Source organism: Ranitomeya imitator, chromosome 5 (genome assembly GCF_032444005.1).
Source record: "Ranitomeya imitator isolate aRanImi1 chromosome 5, aRanImi1.pri, whole genome shotgun sequence".
Lineage (NCBI taxonomy): Eukaryota > Metazoa > Chordata > Amphibia > Anura > Dendrobatidae > Ranitomeya > Ranitomeya imitator.
The window spans coordinates 8,695,990-8,714,093 of NC_091286.1; the positions used below are offsets into that span (position 1 = coordinate 8,695,990).

Consider the following 18,104-nt stretch of genomic DNA (forward strand, 5'->3'; position numbering starts at 1 on the left):
CCTTCATCTTGCAGGAACTGCTGACACACTCCAGCCACATGAGGTCTGGCCTTGTCCTGCATTAGGAGGAACCCAGGGCCAACCGCACCAGAATATGGTCCCACAAGGGGTCTGAGGATCTCATCTCGGTACCTAATGGCAGTCAGGCTACCTCTGGCGAGCACATGGAGGGCTGTGCTTTCTCCAAAGAAATGCCACCCCACACCATTACTGACCCACTGCCAAACCGGTGATGCTGAAGGATGGTGCAGGCAGCAGATCACTCTCCATGGCATCTCCAGACTCTGTCACATGTGCTCGGTGTGAACCTGCTTTCATCTGTGAAGAGCACAGGGCGCCAGTGGCGAATTTGCCAATCCTGGTGTTCTGTGGCAAATGCCAAGCGTCCTGCATGGTGTTGGGTTGTGATCACAACCCCCATCTGTGGACATCGGGCACTCAGACCATCCTCATGGAGTCGGCTTCTAACCATTTGTGCAGACACATGCACATTTGTGGCCTGCTGGAGGTCATTTTGCAGGGTTCTGGCAGTGCTCCTCCTATTCCTCCTTGCACAAAGGCTGAGGTAGCGGTCCTGCTGCTGGGTTGTTGCCCTCCTACGGCCCCCTCCACGTTTCCTGGTGTACTGGCCTGTCTTCTGGTAGCGCCTCCAGCTTCTAGACACTACATTGACAGACACAGCAAACCATGCCACAGCTCGCATTGATGTGTCATCCTGGATGAGCTGCATTACCTGAGCCACTTGTGTGGGTTGTAGAGTCCGTCTCATGCTACCACGAGTGTGAAAGCACAACCAACATTCAAAAGTGACCAAAACATCAGCCAGAAAGCATTGGTACTGAGATGTGGTCTGTGGTCCCCACCTGCAGAACCACTCCTTTATTGATGGTTCTTGATAATTGCCGATAATTTCCATCTGTCGTCTATTCCATTGGCACAACAGCATGTGAAATTGATTGTTAATTAGTGTTGCTTCCTAAGTGGACAGTTTGATTTCACAGAAGTTTGATTTTTGGAGTTATATTCTGTTAAGTGTTCCCTTTATTTTTTTGAGCAGTGTATATATTATGACAGAGAGATACACAGAAAAGAACAGACAAATTGTAAAACTGAAATATAATAAAATCCTTTTCATTTCCACTTGATCGAAAAAGCACTCACGGCCCTGGTTAGTTTGTGGAACTACAAGTCCGCTCAGGCTTTCCCGTCATGGCGCTGTGATCGCTGCCCCAGGGACAGAAGGGTTAATTCCGCTGATGTAACTCCCATATGATCACACTCTGGGGACACTTGAGATGTTGGGTGAGATTACAGACGGTTATTCAAGCCTCAGATGTGACCTGCACACTGCACAGAAGTCTCAGCTGTCAGACCCGCACAGATGGACATGCTGCCACCATATAGCCAGGGGGCAGCCACAGCGATCCCCGACATCAGGAGGGTGACACGGGGGTAAGACGCGAATCAGAGACTGGGATCCCGTCCTCACCTGGCTCATAGTTTGTCACAGTGTGTCAGTGAGCTACACGCATTGGCAGCATGAACCGCACTGGTACATTGTGACGACGCCTCAGCTGTTGGTGTCCTGTAGTAATGTGCTGTTACTTTATCTTTGCAGGTTCTGTGTTCCTCTGTCCCAGGAGTCCGGCTCCTCAGCAACTGGAGGGAAAAAAGCGAAGCAGAAAAGGTAAAACTGCTCAGAGCGCGGACACTACGTGATCAGTAACAAGCACGCCGCGCTCACACTATACCGCCACTCACTGCACTATTTTCTGCACTGTGATCAGCAGCAGAGAAGGGTCACAATCTGACCGCAGAGAAAGATCACAATCTGACCGAGATGTCACGCTAATCAGAACGACTTGTAATTTCTAACAGTTCTTCTACAGGGGTACAAGGCGCAGCCCCTCCGGGAGCACTGGCCCCCCGGGACTGGAGCGCTGCACTCCCTGCTCTGTACATAATATGGGGCAACCTACTTGAAAAAAAAGGGGGGCAAATGTGATCAACTGGTAAACAGGGGATCTCATAGATCTCAGATCCCTTCTTGGCAATGTCTGATGTCAGGAGCATCATGTAGGTCAGGTCTGCTCGGGTCAGAGTGGAAATAAACTCTAATGCCCCATATCACTAATTCCCATGGCCTCTAATGCCCCAGGTTTCCGATGCTTCCCATCCCCAATGCCCCAAGTCTCCGAATGTTCCTATTTCTAATGCCCCTGGTCTCTAATGCTCCAGTTCTCAGATGCTTCCTATCTCTAATGCCCCTCATCTCTAACACCCATGGCCTCTAATGCCCCAGGTCTCTAATGCCTCAGGTCTCTAATGCCCCAAGTCTCTGATGCCTCCCATTTCTGATGCCCCTGGCCTCTACACTGTGTTCCAAATTATTATGCAAATTGGATTTAAGTATCAAAGATTTAATTGTTTTGTTTTTCAAATAAACTCATGGATGGTTTTGTGTCTCAGGGCTCAATGGATCTCTGAAATCAATCTTAAACACGTGATAATTTGTTTTCCAGGTGATTCAAAATAAAGGAAAACTACTTAAAAATGATTTTCCACATTATTAAGCAGGCCACAGTTTTCAAGTAACATGGGAAAGAAAAAGGATCTCTCTGCTGCCGAAAAGCATCAAATAGTGCAATGCCTTGGTCAAGGGATGAAAACATTAGATATTTCCCTAAAACTTAAGGTTTATCATTGTACTGTTAAGAGATTTGTGGCTGAATCTGAGCACAGACTTGTTCGTGCAGATAACGGCATAATGAGAAAGGTTTCTGCCAGATAAATTCATGGGATTAAGAGAGCAGCTGCCAAAATACCATTACAAAGCAGCAAACAGTTATTTGAAGCTGCTGGTGCCTCTGGAGTCCGTCGAACCTCAAGGTGTAGGATCCTTCAAAGGCTTGCTGTGGTGCATAAACCTACTATTCGGCCACCCCTCAACAGTGTTCACAAGCAGAAACGGTTGCAGTGGGCCCAGACAAACTTGAAGACTAATTTCCAAATAGTCTTGTTTACTGATGAGTGTCGAGCAACCCTGGATGGTCCAGATGGATGGAGTAGTGGATGGTTGGTGGATTGCCACCATGTCCCAACAAGGCTGCGACGACAGCAAGGAGGTGGAGGAGTCACATTTTGGGCCAGAATCACGGGGAAACAGCTGGTAGGACGCTTTAAGGTTCCTGAAGGTGTGAAAATGACCTCTGCAAAGTATATAGAGTTTCTGACTGACAACTTTCCTCCATGGTATAAAAAGCAGAAACCAGGAGCAAAATCATCTTCATGCTGACAATGCCCCATCTCATGCTGCAAAGAAACCTCTGAGTCATTGGCTGCTATGGGCATAAAAGGAGATAAACTCATGGTGCGGCCTCCATCTTCCCCTGACCTCAACCCTATAGAGAACCTTTGGAGAATCATCAAGCACAAGATCTATGAGGGTGGGAGGCCGTTCACATCAAATCAGCAGCTCTGGGAGGCGATTCTGACTTCATGCAAAGAAATACAAGCAGAAACTCTCCGAAAACTCACAAGTTCAATGGAGGCAAGAATTGTGAAGGTGACAGCAAAGAAGGCTCCTATGTTACCATGTAACTTGGCTGTTAGGAGGTTTGGAGTTAAATAGCTTTTTCGTTCAGTGAATGTGACCTCCTAATGCTGCAGATTCCACAAATGAGCATTTTCAGTTCTTTAAAACATATCAAATGTATAGAAATTCTACTGGGCCTAAATTTGGAGCAGTGCATTGTGGGGTTTTATTCATTTTGTAGATTATACTGTTATCATTGGGAGGTTTCTACAATAAAATTCGATGTATAATCTAACGGGCGATGACTTTTATTAGACTGTCATTTGCACCGACCATTTAGGAAAATCCGAGAGAAATGTCATTTGCATAATAATTTGGAACACAGTGTAATGTTTCCAGTTTATGATTCCCCTGGTCTCTGATGCTTCTCATCTCTGATCCTTCAAGGCTCCTATGCTTCCCATCCCCAATGCCCCAGATCTCTAATGCCCCAGGTCTCCTACGCTTCCAGTTTCTGATGTCTCAGATCTCTGATGCCCCAAGTCTCCTACGCTTCCAGTTTCTGATGCCCCTGGTCTCTAAAGCTTCTAGTCTCTGATGCCACAAGGCTCCTATGCTTCCCATCCCCAATGCCCCAAGTCTCCGATGCTTTACATTTCTAATGCCCCTGGTCTCTTTATTCTTCCAGTCTCTAATGCCCCTGGTCTCTGATGCTTCCCGTCTCTGATGCCCCAGTTCTCTGATGCTTCCAGTCTAATTATTATACATTTTTATAGCGCCATTTATTCCATGGCGCGTTACATGTGAAAAGGGGGCAAATATAGACAAATACAATAAACATGAGCAAAACAAGGCACACACAAGTACAGGAGGAGAGAAGACCCTGCCCGCGAGGGCTCACAGTCTGCAGGGGATGGGTGAGGATACACTAGGAGAGGGTAGAGCTGGTTGTGCGGCGGTTCAGTAGGTTGAGGATCACTGCAGGCTTGTCGGAAGAGGTGGGTCTTCAGGCTCTTTTTAAAGTTTTCTATGGTACGCGAGAGTCTGATGTGTTGGGGTAGAGAGTTCCAGAGTATGGAGGAAGCACGGGAGAAGTCTTGTATACGATTGTGGGAAGAAGAGATGAGGGGAGTAGAGAAGGAGATCTTGTGAGGATCGGAGGTTGCGTGCAGGAAAGTATCAGGAGACGAGGTCACAGATGTATGGAGGAGACAGGTTGTGGATGGCTTTGTACGTCATGGTTAGGGTTTTGAACTGGAGTCTCTGGACAATAGGAAGCAAGCGAAGGGCTTGGCAGAGAGGGGAGACCGGGGAATAGCGGGGGGACAGGTGGATTAGTCGGGCAGCAGAGTGTAGGATGGATTGGAGGGGTGCGAGAGTGCTAGAGAGGAGGCCAGAGAGTAGGAGGTTGCAGTAGTCGAGGCGGGAGATGATAAGGGCATGGACTAGTGTTTTTGTGGCTTCATGGTCAAGGAATGCATGGATCCGGAAAATATTTTTGAGTTTCGAACGGCAGGAGGAGGCAAGGGCTTGGATATGTGGCTTGAAAGAGAGAGCAGAGTCGAGGATCACCCCGAGGCACCGAGCATGCAGGACTAGGGAAAGTGAGCAGCCAGTGATGGATAGGTCTGGTGGAGGGGTAGATTGAGGGGGGAAAGATGATGAATTCTGTTTTGTCCACATTCAGTTTTAGAAAGCGAGCAGAAAAGAAGGCCAAGATAGTAGGCAGACAGTGTGGGATTTTGGTGAGTAAGGAGGTGAGGTCAGGTCCGGATAGGTAGATCTGCGTGTCATCGGCGTAGAGAGGATACTGCAAACCATGGGATTCTATGAGCTCTCCCAGGCCGAAGGTGTCTGATGGCCCTGGTCTCTGATGCTTCCAGTCTCTGATGCCCCAGATCTTTGATGCCCCTGGTCTCTGATGCCCCAGATCTGATGTTGATGTCATTTTTATGTCTTATTTAGGTCAGGCAAGGAAAACAGACATTGGGGTCTACAACATGGTGGTGGCACAAAGGTGAAGAGAAAGAAAGACCCCTCTCTGGTGCCTGGTCCACTCGCCCTGGAGATGCTTCAGCACAGAGCAGTCTACAAGGCGTACAAGAAGCTGGTCCAGGAGACGGAGGAGCCACAGACGTTGAGGGTCCTGGAGATACTGCACGCCCTGCAGAGTACGAGGGGGAAGCAGGACATGTTGGCTCTGATCCAGAAGGTTCTAGAGTTGGACGTTATACAGAACCCACACCTGCAAGCTCTGAGGAGAAATCTGCATAGTGACCTCTCTAGGGGTGCAATCAGCAGCTCGTCCATCACACGGGTCACAGGGGTCCTCGGTGCCCTCCTTGATGTCTCCTTTCACAAGTTCTGGGGGGAGATCTCTGGACGGCTGAAAGATTATGGGATGGAACAGCCGGGAAATGAAGGTTGGGCGAGACTTGAGCCAATTCTTCTAGTGCTAAGCACCAAAATAGCCACGAAGCGTCTCCACGGCCAGAAGAGTGGTGCAGATCACCCAGCACAGATGCAGCCCAGTGTGGACGATGTGGTCGCCTTCCACCAAGCCCTTGGGATGGCAGCTCAGGGGTGGCCAACTCCAAAAATCCTGCATTTCCTGAAGTATCTGCAGACACATGGTCCTCAGGAAGGGCTCCCCCTACTGGACAACAACCTGCTGTGCTGCCTAGAGCTGCAGAAGTATAGGAACGCCCATCACGCCATGCCGGACCGCGGCCTCTTGAAGAGGAAGGTGCATGTCCTCAGGGAGAGATTCCTCCTATTACATGAGAATGCGGGGCTGCAGGTAAGAAACCCCAACACCCGCGACCCGGTGAGGAGACGAGGGATGGGAATAGGTCAAAGACGTGATACTGGTGTAACATGGCCATCTCCAAAGCCTGCCAGTGCCCGTCAACAATGGAGACACGCGCTGCAGAGCGAGCCATCAGAGTGCTGGGGCTTACAGTCACCCCTCCCTGAGCAGTCACTGTACCCACCCCGGCCGCGCCTCTATGACTGAAAGCCGGCGGCTCCTGGGAAGATGCAAGATCATTTCTCCCAGTAGCCGCACTTTCAGTCAGTAGCCGCACTTTCAGTACAGTGGCCAAGAGGCATTTTAACGCTATTTACCTGCAGATTGACCTGCATTTGAACGAGTGCATGGCTCAGGAAAGTGAGAGCAGTGATTAGGAGAACTGCTCTGGAAGCCGCCACAGGTGAGGGCCAGTGCTTGTGCAGGACTGATGCTGCTCCTCATCTCACCCGCTGAGCTCCTGCTAACTCCTGTATGGAAGATATGGGCTGATGAGGTGTCTGGGATCTCAGGAGTTAACTCCACTCCTGCACACTTCGCTAGATATAGACTACAACCTTCATCTTGTTTTGTGTTCAGTTGTCCCCAGAGCTCTTGGAGGCTGCACAAAGAGACACAGAGGCAGCGACGCACAGCGACCTGCCGTCTACCTCACTATTCGACCACCTCCAGGACTGGCTGACCGATTCCTTACTGCCCTTCTGGGCTGGATTCCGGAGAGCATGGGCCTTTCGTTCCCCGTCCAGTGCTCAGCGAGAGCCAGGTAACCACAGGACAACAGCGTTACAGTGTAACAGCGCAGCCAAGTCACATAGGGGGCTGCTCTCTGTTACTCCCCCATATACATCACATAGAGGGTCGCAATCTATATTACTTCCCCCATACACATCACATAGGGGCCGCTCTCTATTACTCCCCACCATATACATCACAGAGGCTGCTCTCTATTACTCCCCACCATATACATCAGAGGCTGCTCTCTATTACTCCCCACCATATACATCACACAGAGGCTGCTCTCTATCTTACTCCCCACAATATACATCATACAGAGGGCTGCTCTCTATTACTCCCCACCATATTCGTCACACAGAGGCTGCTCTCTTTTACTCCCCACCATATACATCACAGCGGCCGCTCTCTATATTATGCCTCAATATACATCATACAGAGGCCGCTCTCTATATTACTCCCCCCACATACATCACAGAGGCCGCTCTGTATTACTCCCCACAAATATACATCATAGAGGGCCGCTCTCTATATTACTCCTCCCCATAAACATCACATAGGGGGTCTCTCTGTATTTCCCCCATACACAGCATAGGGGGCCGCTCTCTATACTCCCCCCCCATACACCTCATATAGGTGCCGCTCTCTACATTGTACGGGGGCCGCTCTCTATACTCCCCCATACACCTCATATAGGTGCCGCTCTACATTGTAGGGGGGGCCGCTCTCTACACTCCCCCCCCATACACCTCATATAGGTGCCGCTCTACATTGTAGGGGGGGCCGCCCTCTACACTCCCCCCCATACACCTCATATAGGTGCCGCTCTCTACATTGTACGGGGGCCGCTCTCTATACTCCCCCCCCCCCCATACACCTCATAGGTGCCGCTCTCTACATTGTACGGGGGGGTGTTGTGAATTCTGCTCTTGGGCTCCCTCCGGTGGTTGTTGATGGTAATGCAGTTGTGCCTGGGTGGCAGTCCTGGACAGGTGTTTCTACTAATTGCAATTCTGACTGGGGTATTTAGCTTTGCAGGACTCATTAGTCCTTGCCAGTTGTCAATGTTCTATTGGAAGTATTGGTTCTCTGCCTGGCCTCTCCTGCTTGCTGCCATTTCAGCAAAGATAAGTGTCTGCTTCATTTTCTTAGGCACACAGGCTGTGTGTCTATTTTCTGTGCTGTTCATAGTTTCTGTTTTGTTCCAGCTTGGACTGTCCTGTTGTTTTTCTCAGTCTGGTTGGATTCGCTGGAGTCGCAGATATACTCTCCACATCTTTAGTTAGGTGGTGGCGTTTTTGTATTTTTCTGCTGTGGATATTTTGTAGTTTTTTGTGCTGACCGCTTAGTATCCTGTACTATCCTTTCCTATCTAGGTAGAAGTGGCCTCCTTTGCTAATCCTGTTTTCTGCCTGCGTGTGTCTTTTTCCTCTCCTACACACAGTCATTATTTGTGGGGGGCTGCCTATCCTTTGGGGGTCTACTCTGAGGCAAGTCAGTTTTCCTATTTTTCATCTTTAGGGATATTTAGTCCTCCGGCTGTGTCGAGGTGTCTAGGTCTGGTTAGGCACACCCCACGGCTGCTTCTAGTTGCGGCGATAGGATCAGGGTTTGCGGTCAGTATAGTTACCACTACTCCAGCGAAGGTTTTTTCATGTTGTTCCAAGGTCACCTGATTATAACAGGGGGGGCGCTCTCTATACTCCCCCCATACACCTCATATAGGTGCCGCTCTCCACATTGTACGGGGGGCGCTCTCTATACTCCCCCCATACACCTCATAGGTGCCGCTCTCCACATTGTACGGGGGGGGGGGCGCTCTCTATACTCTCCCCATACACCTCATATAGGTGCCTCTCTCTACATTGTACGGGGGGCCGCTCTCTATACCGCCCTGCTCTTTCTCCACAGTTCTCCGGATGCAGCAGCTACTCAGGAAACGATTGGCTTTATTTGAGGTGGAAGAGACTCCATTGAAAACTTTCCATCTCCCCCCTGTACAGCTGGACCCCATTAAAGCAGCACCATCCATGGTCACCTTCAGCTTCAGCATGACCAGCGGGCTCACCTTAAAGGTACAGTACCCTAATAACCAGATACCACAATACTGCATACAGCGCAGGCATTTATTTGCATATTCTCCATAGGAAAGCAGCACACAGACGCCGGACCCTGGGGTCAGCAGGAGCACGTCCCAGACTGGGGTCCTACCCGCCATGAGCCCGACATCTGCAGAGCAGCCACAGCTTGTCACCTCGGCTATGGCCGGGATCCTAGCTGAACGGACCTGTCGTCAGTGACAGCGAATCCTCCTCCGCACGTCGCTGCGTCCGGTCCTCCGCTACCCCCAGGCACAGCAGAGCCGTCATGGCAATGTGACACCTAGCTCCTCTAATGAATATTAAATAACAGTTCCTGTAGGAGAGATCCGAAAACATTCTGCTCCAATTCTGGGTCATATCCTTGTCCATCCAGAGCGGCATTTATAATTCTGCTTCTCCTCAGAAGTACAGAGCACCCTGTCGACACCGACATAACTAAGACCTCAGTGCAGTCGTACAAATTCCTGCAACCTGAAGGGAGCGGGAGATAAGAAAGATTGTGGATGTGACATCAAGTGTCAGCAGAACTATGAATGCAGCTCCGGATGGCACAAAAGTATAGAATGTAGCAGCAGAAGAATGATTTCAGCTCTGAGGGTGGCTGCAGTTTCCTCATCAGCTCATAGAACCAATATGAAGTCTGACCGCTGGACAGAGCGGGTCCACACGTGTCTTGCCCCTCACACCCGGGGTCATTAACGGATGAGGGTCCCGCTCCACTTCTGGAATCTTCTGGGCGACGGTCAGGAATTTTCCTGTTGCTTCATCTGTACATAGTGCGCGGCGGCCTGCAGGACGTCATCCAGGGTCTCGCTGCTCCCGCTCCCGCTAGCCACGTCCACGCCGCCATAGGCTTTGCCCTTTATTGCGGAGCACACGGCGGCGGCCCAATCGAGAGCAGAGAGATGAGAGACGGAGCCCTGAAGAGAGAGGGGACAGCGTGAGACCCGCAGAGCCAGGAGTGAAAGCCGGGGCCTATAGGTCGCATACAGGTGATCAGTCTCTGCTCGCGGTCAGTGAATGGTCACCGTACCTGTCCTGCTCACACAGCTGAAGGTTTGTTACAATGGATCAGATTAACGTCAGACGCACAGATCTATGTCCACTGGACTGTTCTGTTACAGTGTATCAGCGCAGGAGCGAGCAGCAGCAGCCTTGTCTCTTGGCTTTCTGTATAATTGTTGCATGTGATTTACCGCCATTGCGTGACACTTCCTATAGTGCCGCTTCCTGAGGGTAATGTCACTGACAGCCGGGCAGCGAGACGTCGGTAATGGCGCAATAATGGCAGGCGGCGCTCACCTTGGGGACCTGACAGGCGCACAGCACGGCCCCGGAACTCTGTCTGCACAGCAGCATCACCGCTGAGGCTGGACGCCGCTCACACATCTGATTCACCAACTTCACCAGCACCTGCCGGAGACGCCGAACATTACACCTCAATGGCACGGCCCATGGTCTCTGTATTCTGCCAGGAGCGGGCACTGACAACCAATATGGCCGCTCCTGACAACTACTCACCGCAAGAGAATCCACACACACGGAGGCCACGAAGAGGGACTGATGGGGGGAGAACTTCTCCAAGAGACTGGGAACCATCGCCATAGCCTGAGATAAGGAATAAATGCAGGAAAGACGGCGTCTGTCACTATAATGTGAATATGCCATGTTTGAGCATCTACCTAAAAGTACACTGGCTTTTCAGACACACGCTGTGGGCCTTTCCGACCTCCCTCTTACCACTCTGCCTGTGTGAGTAAATCCTAAACCCCTCATTTCACCCCTCCCTCAAGAATTTATATGGCTCTATGCTGCGGGCAGACAAGATTCTCTACCTTACTCATTCCCCCCTCCCACCTGGTACTGGCTAAAACTGGTATAGAAAGCCTGAGCTTCTATTGTTCTTTCAAGGTTATATAAGGTTATATATATTGGCATGGCACCGAGATATAAGAATTATATATTCCGGATGTCCATCGAGGTATCTATAACTCCCTGAAGTCGCTAGAAGCTAAACCCAACGAGTGCATAGAGCGGATTTCTCCGTAAGCAGGTCATGTAAGTACGGGGTCATGTAAGTACACCGTGGTTACACTTAAAAGAATCGCCCCGACGTGGTGCACCTCTTAATCCTGGTGTCTTTCGTATATGAGATTCATACAGCGAGCTAGGTAAAAAAACGGTTGCCATAACACTAAGTAAAAGGGGAGGTTTCAGCCTTTATTTGAGGTCACCACAGGGGGGAGTGCCTTGGGTTTAGGCTAGGAAATAAGTGAGGGAAGCAGGCAGTCTTCAGGTGGCTTTGTCTGGGGTCTAGCTGCTATACAGGGGTGATGCATCTGGATATATGCTCGGCCTTCCCCCACAGCACACGGTCAGCCATGAGATAAGATGACATAACGAAATGGAAGTGATTTTTCAATGTTAATCCCATTTTATTTGTAATTGTATTGTACATACGATAATTGTCTTTATAATATCTTTTTATACCTCTGTAAACACTACCTACCTTTTCTGGAGTAAAATATAAAATTACTAGATTGTCTCTCCTTGCTCTATAACGTATGCTCACGTCCTCTGAAGTGAATTACGCTACTAATCTGGGTTGGCTCCAGACCCGTTAATAATTAGGAAATCGGAGCTGGTGGCAGCGGAATTTGTCCTGTGCAATTGGGAGGCTGTGTAGCAACCGGCAGCGTTGATAATTATTGTTCCCGCCTGAGTGGGAGTAGTTATATCGCCCTTGCTGCAGTGTGCCCATTACCCAGTACAAAGTAAGGCAGCCTTTCTGGTGACTAATTATCCTAGGTGCAGTACCCTGAATAACCTGAGGGTAAGGGGGGCGCCAGAGAGCTGCAAGTTTCAAACCGGAACTGGAAAATAGATAAATCCCCTTCAGAAAGAACCAGGGACAACCAAACAGCCCCGGTTAATGACAAATTGGTGCGAGTGGTGGGGATGTAAATGTATCCTCCCGGTGAACTGTGACAGATTGGTGGCAGCGGTGGGATTCCTGACAGCGTCCACCATAGTAATGTACATAAACTATACAATCCCAACATACAGCTAAATTACATTACCCCAGAGCTGCACTCACTATTCTGCTGGTGCAGTCACTGTGTACATACATTACATTACTGATCCTGAGTTACATCCTGTATTATACTCCAGAGCGGAACTCACTATTCTGCAGCTGTGGGTAATAGTGCAGACCACAAATGGGAACTGTCCTCACCTGTTGCTCTTCCACCTTGCGAACAGCTGTGTTGGCAGATCTCAGCAAAAACTTGAGTGATGTTTGCAGTTCCTTCCTCTGCCACTGTGGCATGGGGGCGCTGTCAACACTCTGAAAAAGCAAATATAAACCATCATTAGGGGTCTGCACTGAAGGTTCATGTTATTTATGTAAATAAAGTAGTTGTTTTCCCCTGGGGCGAGTTGAACGTGCACAATTTGGGGTTCGGTGATCAGTGCCGACTGGCAGAGTCCCGAGCGGCAGAGTCCCAAGCACTGACAGCCTCTGCCCACTGCCCGGCAGCAGCAGTGACAGCCTCGGCCCACCACCCGGCAGCAGCACTGACAGCCTCGGCCCACCGCCAGCACTGATGGCCTCTGTCCACCACCCGGCAGCAGCACTGATGGCTTCTGTCCACCACCTGGCAGGAGCACTGACGGCCTCTGCCGACCGCGCAGACTGCAGAATGTAGACCGGACAACCTCTTTAAAGATGAGCAGGCACCAAATTCTTTATTTTTAATTTTTATTCTCCGTTCCCGCGATTTTAGCAATCACATATTGAGCAGCTAATGAGTTAACTAAAGTTAGGTGTAAGTGGGTGTTATCAGATAGTTTTCAGTAGGGTCGTGGCCTTCTCCCCCTGTATGACACTGACCAATCATAAGCAGGCAGCAACATAGAAGTGCACAAGGACCTGTGATGTCATCAGGGTTACATGACCACACTCCACAGGTCCTGCCAGCAGGAGTGTGCAGCATAATTAAGCCTCTACTGAAAACTAAGATTACCTTGGTGTTAACTCATTAGGTGCCAAATACTTTACTAATATTTCCAGAATGCAGAAGTGAAGTAAAACAAACGTATTCCTCCCTGCAGCCGCCATCACATTGTGTCCAGTTCAACAGGGAACATTTGGTGCCAGATCCTCTTTAAGAACATTTCCCCCACAATGGGAGCACGTCCTGCCGCGGTGACACTGGTGATAACAGACCCCCGCACTCGCCTCGGCCCCCGCCCCCCACTCACACGTCTCAGGAGCCCGATGTCCCGGGAGAGCTGCTGGGCTTCACTCATGGAGGCCGGCCTCGTCTTCATGCGCTCGCTGACAGATTCCACCTCCTTGCACAGGACCTGCCCCGTCTCTCGTGCCTGCGGGTCACCATTATTACATGAGAGTCGTGCACTTGTGACCATCCTCATACGATGCAGTTATTCTTCATTTCTGAGCTGTGGCTTATACTCCAGTCACACCTAGAGCTGCAGCTACTGCTCTTCTCCTTATCCCTGCGGCATCTGCTCACAGAGGCAGTGTCTGCGCTGAGCATGCCCTTCTGGGCTGAGCAATCCCTTCTGCGCTGAGCATGCCCTTCTGCGCTGAGCACGCCCTTCTACGCTGAGCACACCCTTCCGGGCTGAGCACACCCTTCTGGGCTGAGCACGCAATACTGCGCTGAGCATGCCCTTCTGCGCTGAGCACGCCCTTCTGCGCTGAGCACGCAATACTGCGCTGAGCATGCCCTTCTGCGCTGAGCACGCCATTCTGGGCTGAGCACGCCCTTCTGCGCTGAGCACGCCCTCCTGCGCTGAGCACGCCCTCCTGCGCTGAGCACGCCCTACTGTGGTGAGCACGTCCTACTGCGCTGAGATCTCTCTGTTGCGCTGAGCATGCTCTTCTGCGCTGATCACGCTCTTCTGTGCTGCACAAGGGGATGTTCGGTTCCCTCTGCGCTGTGACTACAGGATCTCACTGCTGCCCTCTGCTGGTGCCTGATATTACAAACCACTGCACTGTGGAAAGTAATACAACTCCCACAATGCAATAGGATGCAAAGCATTATGGGATCTTCCCTGACAAGATAGCAATTTGTCCACAAATGTCCCAGTCATTAGAAGGTGAATGCAACCTCATAATTCTTTATGCAGCTGGAGGTGGGACTGGAGCAAAAGAATGCAGCTCTGGAGGTGACTGCAGTATAAGAATGATCAATGCTGCTCTGGAGGTGACTGCAGTATAAGAACAGTGAAAGCTGCTCTGGAGGTGACTGCAGTATTACAATGGTGGATGCTGCTCTGGAGGTGACTGCAGTATAAGAACAGTGAAAGCAGCTCTGGAGGTGGCTGCAGTATAAGAACAGTGAATGCTGCTCTGGAGGTGACTGCAGTATTACAATGGTGGATGCTGCTCTGGAGGTGACTGCAGTATTACAATGGTGAATGCAGCTCTGGAGGTGACTGCAGTATAAGAACAGTGAAAGCAGCTCTGGAGGTGGCTGCAGTATAAGAACAGTGAATGCTGCTCTGGAGGTGACTGCAGTATAAGAACAGTGAATGCAGCTCTGGAGGTGACTGCAGTATTACAATGGTGGATGCTGCTCTGGAGGTGACTGCAGTGTTACACTAGTGAATGCAGCTCTGGAAGTGACTGCAGTATAAGAACAGTGAAAGCAGCTCTGGAGGTGGCTGCAGTATAAGAACAGTGAATGCTGCTCTGGAGGTGACTGCAGTATAAGAACAGTGAATGCAGCTCTGGAGGTGACTGCAGTATTACAATGGTGGATGCTGCTCTGGAGGTGACTGCAGTGTTACACTAGTGAATGCAGCTCTGGAAGTGACTGCAGTATAAGAGCAGTGAAAGCAGCTCTGGAGGTGGCTGCAGTATAAGAACAGTGAATGCTGCTCTGGAGGTGACTGCAGTATAAGAACAGTGAATGCAGCTCTGGAGGTGACTGCAGTATTACAATGGTGGATGCTGCTCTGGAGGTGACTGCAGTGTTACACTAGTGAATGCAGCTCTGGAAGTGACTGCAGTATAAGAACAGTGAAAGCAGCTCTGGAGGTGGCTGCAGTATAAGAACAGTGAATGCTGCTCTGGAGGTGACTGCAGTATAAGAACAGTGAATGCAGCTCTGGAGGTGACTGCAGTATTACAATGGTGGATGCTGCTCTGGAGGTGACTGCAGTGTTACACTAGTGAATGCAGCTCTGGAAGTGACTGCAGTATAAGAACAGTGAAAGCAGCTCTGGAGGTGGCTGCAGTATGAGAACAGTGAATGCAGCTCTGGAGGTGACTGCAGTATTACAATGGTGGATGCTCCTCTGGAGGTGACTGCAGTGTTACACTAGTGAATGCAGCTCTGGAGGTGACTGCAGCATTCTGTACCCACCTGTTTGGCCTCCTCTCCGGTCACTGCGATCAGTCGCACGATCCCTTTCACCAGCGGCTTTTCGTTGATGATCACCAGGTCTGCGATGGTCCCCGTCCTGAGCAGGTGTCTGGGTGCAGAGGAGGTGACGTTGGCGGGGGGCTATCGGCTGTCACATCCCTTACAGGGGCCGGCTACTCTAACACCCCATGGAGACAATGATGTAATGAGGGGATACATCGGGGGGCACCGTGTAAGATGGGCACGAGGGGGGCGATCCACAGACAATGGGGGGGGTGTAAGGAGAATGCTCACGTGCCGCAGCAGAGCTCCACCGACGTCTGCAGACCGTCCTGACAACTCCGACTCATCAGCTTCTCCACGGGGACCCCCACTGAGACCACGCGGACAGGATCCGAGTACACCTGGGGGGAGGCGGAGAGATGATTAACCCCTGCAGCTCTCTCCTAAGGACCCCTGTATCCATGCAGCAAGTATCCCAACCTCCACCGGACGCAACACTACAACTCCCAGCATGCTTCCATCCTAAAAGTAGTAGTTTCACAGTAGCTGCAGAGTCACAGCTGGTAGACACCAGGCACACAGTGCAGGGGGGCACCGAGATCGGGGGAGTCAGACGAAGCAGTATATATACACGCACCTCATCCACGGTCCTCAGACCCGCGATACATCTGGCATCCGCGAGGGGGATGTGCGCCGTGTCAATCTCCTGGTCCTGTGCAATCAGGTCCTGCAGCAGCTTCTCCACCTCCTGCAGCTGCAGACCACTGACCGGACCCTAAAAGAGAAGCACAGGTGGTACACAGCTATCCTGTCACTATGGGGCAGCCCAGGACCCCGATACAGTACAGACCACTGACCGGACCCTAAAAGAGAAGCACAGGTGGTACACAGCTATCCTGTCACTATGGGGCAGCCCAGGAACCCGATACAGTACAGACCACTGACCGGACCCTAAAAGAGAAGCACAGGTGGTGTACAGCTATCCTGTCACTATGGGGCAGCCCGGGACCCCGATACAGTACAGACCACTGACCGGACCCTGAAAGAAGCACAGGTGGTACACAGCTATCCTGTCACTATGGTGCAGCCTGGGACCCCGATACAGCACAGACCACTGACCGGACCCTGAAAGAGAAGCACAGGTGGTACTCAGCTATCCTGTCACTATGGGGCAGCGCGGGACCCCGATACAGCACAGACCACTGACCGGACACCCCTGAAAGAGAAGCACAGGTGGTATACAGCTATCCTGTCACTATGGGGCAGCCCGGGACCCCGATACAGTACAGACCACTGACCGGACCCTGAAAGAAGCACAGGTGGTATACAGCTATCCTGTCACTATGGGGCAGCACGGGACCCCAATACAGCACAGACCACTGACCGGACCCTGAAAGAGAAGCACAGGTGGTACACAGCTATCCTGTCACTATGGGGCAGCCCGGGACCCCAATACAGTACAGACCACTGACCGGACCCTAAAAGAGAAGCACAGGTGGTATACAGCTATCCTGTCACTATGGGGCAGCGCGGGACCCCAATACAGTACATACCACTTGTCACGATATGGTATGAAATATCATAAGTAGTTCTCTTGCTAGCCTGCGTGGGCTAAGCCCCCCCTTCTTGGAGTGATGCTGCAACAGTTTGTAGCTTCAAATTCCTGACTTTCAACCCCCAAGCCCTCCTTCCCTTTCACTCAGCCAAGAGCTGCTTTGCCAATGTATGGGGGAAGAGAGGTTTTATTGCCGAAAGGAATTGACGACTAGGCTCAAATCTCCTCTAGCAGAGAACTGCAGAGAACTGTTTAGAAGTGTCTAGAAGTTTCTAGGATCCGTGAAAGATTCTTTGTTTGGTTTTTGGACGATATTATGCACAATGTTTACGTTAAGAACACGAAAATATATATTCGTATTCTCACTCGGTGTATCTACCCATTCCCCGAAACTCGGGCTTCTAACTCCGTCTGGTAAAGAAGTAGGGTTTTCTCTGTAAATATGTATCCCAGATAGGACATATTTGATCTCATTAGAATGCTCACGTTAATCCGAGATGAATGATGGGTTTGTTAGGACTATGAGATGTTTTGTAGCAGAATTATAGAAATTAGATATAGGTTAGGGTAAAATCAGTTAACTGAAGAGGTAGGAGGGACGAGGTGATCCAACCCCTTTCTGGGATGTTACAGGCTTGGCTATAACTGTCTGCACACATCCCCAGCTCCTTTCTTGTCCTATTTTCCTGGAAGAGCTGAGTACATCCCATGAGCTGGGACGTATGGAAAACTGCCCTAGCCTGGGGGCCTGCCATGCTTTGAACATGTGAGTGTTATCTTTTCTCCTTTATTCCCTTTATGTTATAATTACCCGTGTACATATTTGCAATTGTCTCATTTGTAACATCTTTATAAAATATTTTTGATAAAGAACTGCCTAATTTTTATGGAATATAATATTTAATATTAGTTCGTTCTCCTGTTCTAAACCGTACCCTAAGTCTTCTGAAGGGAATTACGCTACTGT

General features: G+C 50.4%; 2 protein-coding genes across 3 annotated transcripts in view; one reads left to right on the forward strand and one right to left on the reverse strand.

Annotated features, from left to right (window-relative positions):
• LOC138681058 (uncharacterized) overlaps positions 1-9,376 on the forward strand; it is a 137,646-nt gene extending 128,270 nt beyond the window's left edge. For both annotated transcript variants that reach the window (XM_069768277.1, XM_069768276.1), the window contains 5 exons: positions 1,619-1,687; positions 5,501-6,335; positions 6,924-7,107; positions 8,988-9,151; positions 9,224-9,376. In XM_069768277.1, coding sequence (XP_069624378.1) covers positions 1,619-1,687; positions 5,501-6,335; positions 6,924-7,107; positions 8,988-9,151; positions 9,224-9,376 — 1,405 coding nt within the window. The remainder of the gene's footprint in view (positions 1-1,618; positions 1,688-5,500; positions 6,336-6,923; positions 7,108-8,987; positions 9,152-9,223) is intronic.
• The window catches only part of AARS2 (alanyl-tRNA synthetase 2, mitochondrial), a 39,195-nt gene continuing 30,275 nt past the window's right edge, over positions 9,185-18,104 (reverse strand). Inside the window, exons 15-22 of the mRNA XM_069768279.1 lie at positions 16,220-16,357; positions 15,874-15,983; positions 15,580-15,688; positions 13,442-13,564; positions 12,414-12,524; positions 10,700-10,786; positions 10,481-10,591; positions 9,185-10,098 (exon numbers count right to left, since the gene is read on the reverse strand). Coding sequence (XP_069624380.1) covers positions 9,922-10,098; positions 10,481-10,591; positions 10,700-10,786; positions 12,414-12,524; positions 13,442-13,564; positions 15,580-15,688; positions 15,874-15,983; positions 16,220-16,357 — 966 coding nt within the window. The 3' untranslated portion in view covers positions 9,185-9,921. The remainder of the gene's footprint in view (positions 10,099-10,480; positions 10,592-10,699; positions 10,787-12,413; positions 12,525-13,441; positions 13,565-15,579; positions 15,689-15,873; positions 15,984-16,219; positions 16,358-18,104) is intronic.